Genomic DNA, 2844 nt, shown 5'->3' on the forward strand with positions numbered 1-2844 from the left:
ATAAGACTAGAGGGAAGGCAGCTAGTTATCACCACCCACCGCCAACTCTTGGGTTACTCTTTTACCAATGAATAGTGGGATTGACCGTCACATTATAACACCCTCACGGGCTGAAAGGGCGAGCATGTTTGGTGTGACGGGGATTCGAACCTGCGACCCGCAGATTGCGAGTCGAGCGCCCTAACCACCTGGCCAAGCCAGGACATTAATAATAATAATATATACTTGCCAACATTTCAAGAGAATGCATGCAAATTGTGGATGGGTTAGATTTGTTGCCTCTCTTTCTTCGTTCCAGATCTCGAATGCTGGGCCAAGATTTATTTGTCGAATTATTTTATGTTTTTTCTCCTGGTTCTTACGAAAATCAGTAAAATGGTTTTCTTGGTAAACTTCAAGTTGAAGGACGTTGGTTGTCTTTCAGAGAACATCTGCCAAAAAAATAAATAAAAAATACTGAACACACAAATATATAATGGAATTATTGTGTTTAAAATGAACACGAGAAGCTACAGCACTTTACACATTACCCAATATAGTTGTAATTCCTAAATATATTTCCTTATACTATCAACCGTCATTCATTTATCATTACTAAGACGATATAGCAACGCATGAAAAGTTTGAGAAACGTTTCAAATCTTGTTTTTGGATTTTATTCACAGCTGCAAAATTGCTTGACTTGCACGTGTCGAAAAGCAATTAAAATAACTTTAATAGCGGATACATGATGTGGTAAAACATCGCGCAAGACAAAAAAAAAAGAAGATAGAAACAGACAGTTAACAAAAGTTATAAATTACAGGATTAATTCAAACGATATAAACCTAATGCGACAACAGTTCCCAAAAAGTTACAAAACAAGAGGCAGGACCCAGATTCTTAAAATCACAAGCGCTACCTTGTGACACGATTGAACAATTTAATCGCACCCATATTCTCCAGCATTTCACTAATACTTATGTATAGAACGGTCGGTGAACCCCAAAAAAAGACGCGAGAAAGAACGAGAAAACAACTCCTACTTCTTTCTCATTTCACGGCTAGCATGACATTAACTATGCGCTTGTGGTTTTTCTTTCTTAATATTGTAAATTAAGAAGCTTAATACCACACATAACTAAATTTCTTGGGTCCATGTTATTTAATTCATTACTGATTCAACTCACTAACTTTAGCATTTGTTTATTTCCTATAGATATTTCACTAGTCTCTAAGCATTTGTTAAATATTTTACTTCTTTCAACAAGGGAACTCAAGTTTCACGTGAAGTCACTGGAAGTTATAAAGTGGCTAAGTCTGAAGTTTTCAAGTTTAACCTGTATCTAATGTAAAAATGCCAATGTGTGTTACGTGGAACTGTAACATTACACCAAAAGCTGGTAAGTTTTGTTTGTTTTTTATTCTCCGCAAATAAATTAATATGAATTGACTTGCCACTGTCTACATTATACAAATATTGACTGGTTATAAGGTCATGAAATCACTAGTCCATATGTGTTTTATCCTAACTCCCCCTTTCTGTTTACAGTTTTATCAAAATTTGATTAATTAGTGCTGTCACATAGAACTGCTTACCTTTTACAATAAACGCATGGAAATTCCTATAGTTTAGTAATAGGTCCTATTTATACCAGATTTATAATAATGTTTTAAGAACTTAAAGCCATTTTAATACTTCGGTCAACAATAAAAGTTCATTTGTGATAATAAGTTTTTACCACGGAGTCTTTGGTGTTAACAGTATTTGTTATGTTTTCTGATGACAGCTCTAAAGGTTGAATTATATTCGGCGACGTTGCTGGCGTTGTGGAATAATTAAATGGCCCATCATCTGGATATTGAGATTCGATTTCTGTTGATGTGAATGTTGTAATAGCATGACTCATTTCTCTTTTTTTCTCACTTTCTACCCGACAATAGTGTTTAAGGCTAGTCTCTGACTTATGTCCAGATATCCCAATTATATGTCTGGCCTCAAAACCTTGCCTATCTAGTGTAGTCACACTCGTTGCCCTGAGGCAGTGATTGGTATAAATCTTGGATAGTCCAGCTTCAACAGACAATGATTTCATCTTATCTCCCAGTTTGTTTTTACCGAGAGGAGCATTATCAAACCATATATCGGTTTTATCGTCTTCTTTGACAATTGCTTTTGCTCTCTGCCAAAAATTGGGACAGTCTGGATTAAGGGATGATAGATATTTCTCCATGCTTGCCACGGGGCAAAGTGATGTGTTTGTTGCATACATTCTACCCCCTCTACTGGTCTCATCTTCTTGTAAGGTTTCTCTATGATTTTTTGATATTTTCTCTTGCATTTTGACAAAACGATCGCCATATTCATCTGTGCTAATTACAAAGTCTGTTTTCATCATGTCTCTTAAGTTTTCTCGTCCACGGCTACAAAAGTGCAGCATTACATCTATGAACACTTTATTTTGCAGAGTTACTGGGGAAGATGTCGAGAGGACAGGCGAAGTGTACAGTTTGTCCATTTCTTCATTTGGGATTGCCGTTTTGTGTGTTACAATACCTTTTCCAATAGCTTTCAGCTTAATCAGTATAGCTTTGAAGATTTCGTTAGCTGCAGCAAAACTGTTGTCTTTTACAATGTCTATATCGTGTGTGTTTTGAAAGTGTCGTTGCAGTCCGTATCTTATTGAAATCATTGACGTTTTGGTATACATTTCGCCATTTGTCTGTAAATAAAAAAATAACAAAAACTATAAGGTCTACTGAATATGCTCTGTCGTACTTTTAATTCATACATGATTAAACATTCGTTAATTTGGTAATCAAACTATTTTTAAAGTCGGTACAATATAATATTATAATCGTTAA

At 35.4% G+C, this 2844-nt stretch overlaps 1 protein-coding gene across 1 annotated transcript; it reads right to left on the minus strand.

The window, feature by feature from the left end:
* Positions 1–231: 231 nt before the first annotated feature.
* LOC111085608 lies at positions 232–2699 on the minus strand. Its single transcript, XM_022385009.1, has 2 exons — positions 1722–2699; positions 232–431 (listed from the first exon to the last, which is right to left on the minus strand). Exons 1-2 carry the CDS (start codon positions 2688–2690, stop codon positions 333–335), a joined length of 1068 nt encoding a protein of 355 aa, XP_022240717.1. The 5' UTR covers positions 2691–2699; the 3' UTR covers positions 232–332.
* Positions 2700–2844: the final 145 nt, after the last annotated feature.

The sequence above is a fragment of the Limulus polyphemus genome, unplaced genomic scaffold, assembly GCF_000517525.1.
Source record: "Limulus polyphemus unplaced genomic scaffold, Limulus_polyphemus-2.1.2 Scaffold506, whole genome shotgun sequence".
NCBI classification, from domain to species: domain Eukaryota; kingdom Metazoa; phylum Arthropoda; class Merostomata; order Xiphosura; family Limulidae; genus Limulus; species Limulus polyphemus.

Excerpts from the sequence above, each read along its gene's own strand:
- LOC111085608 (XM_022385009.1), bottom strand. The coding sequence starts at position 2,690 with ATGTATACCAAAACGTCAATGATTTCAATAAGATACGGACTGCAACGA. Across the intron at positions 432-1,721 it reads TTAACACCAAAGACTCCGTG|ATGTTCTCTGAAAGACAACC; the intron begins GTAAAAACTTAT and ends TTTTTTTGGCAG.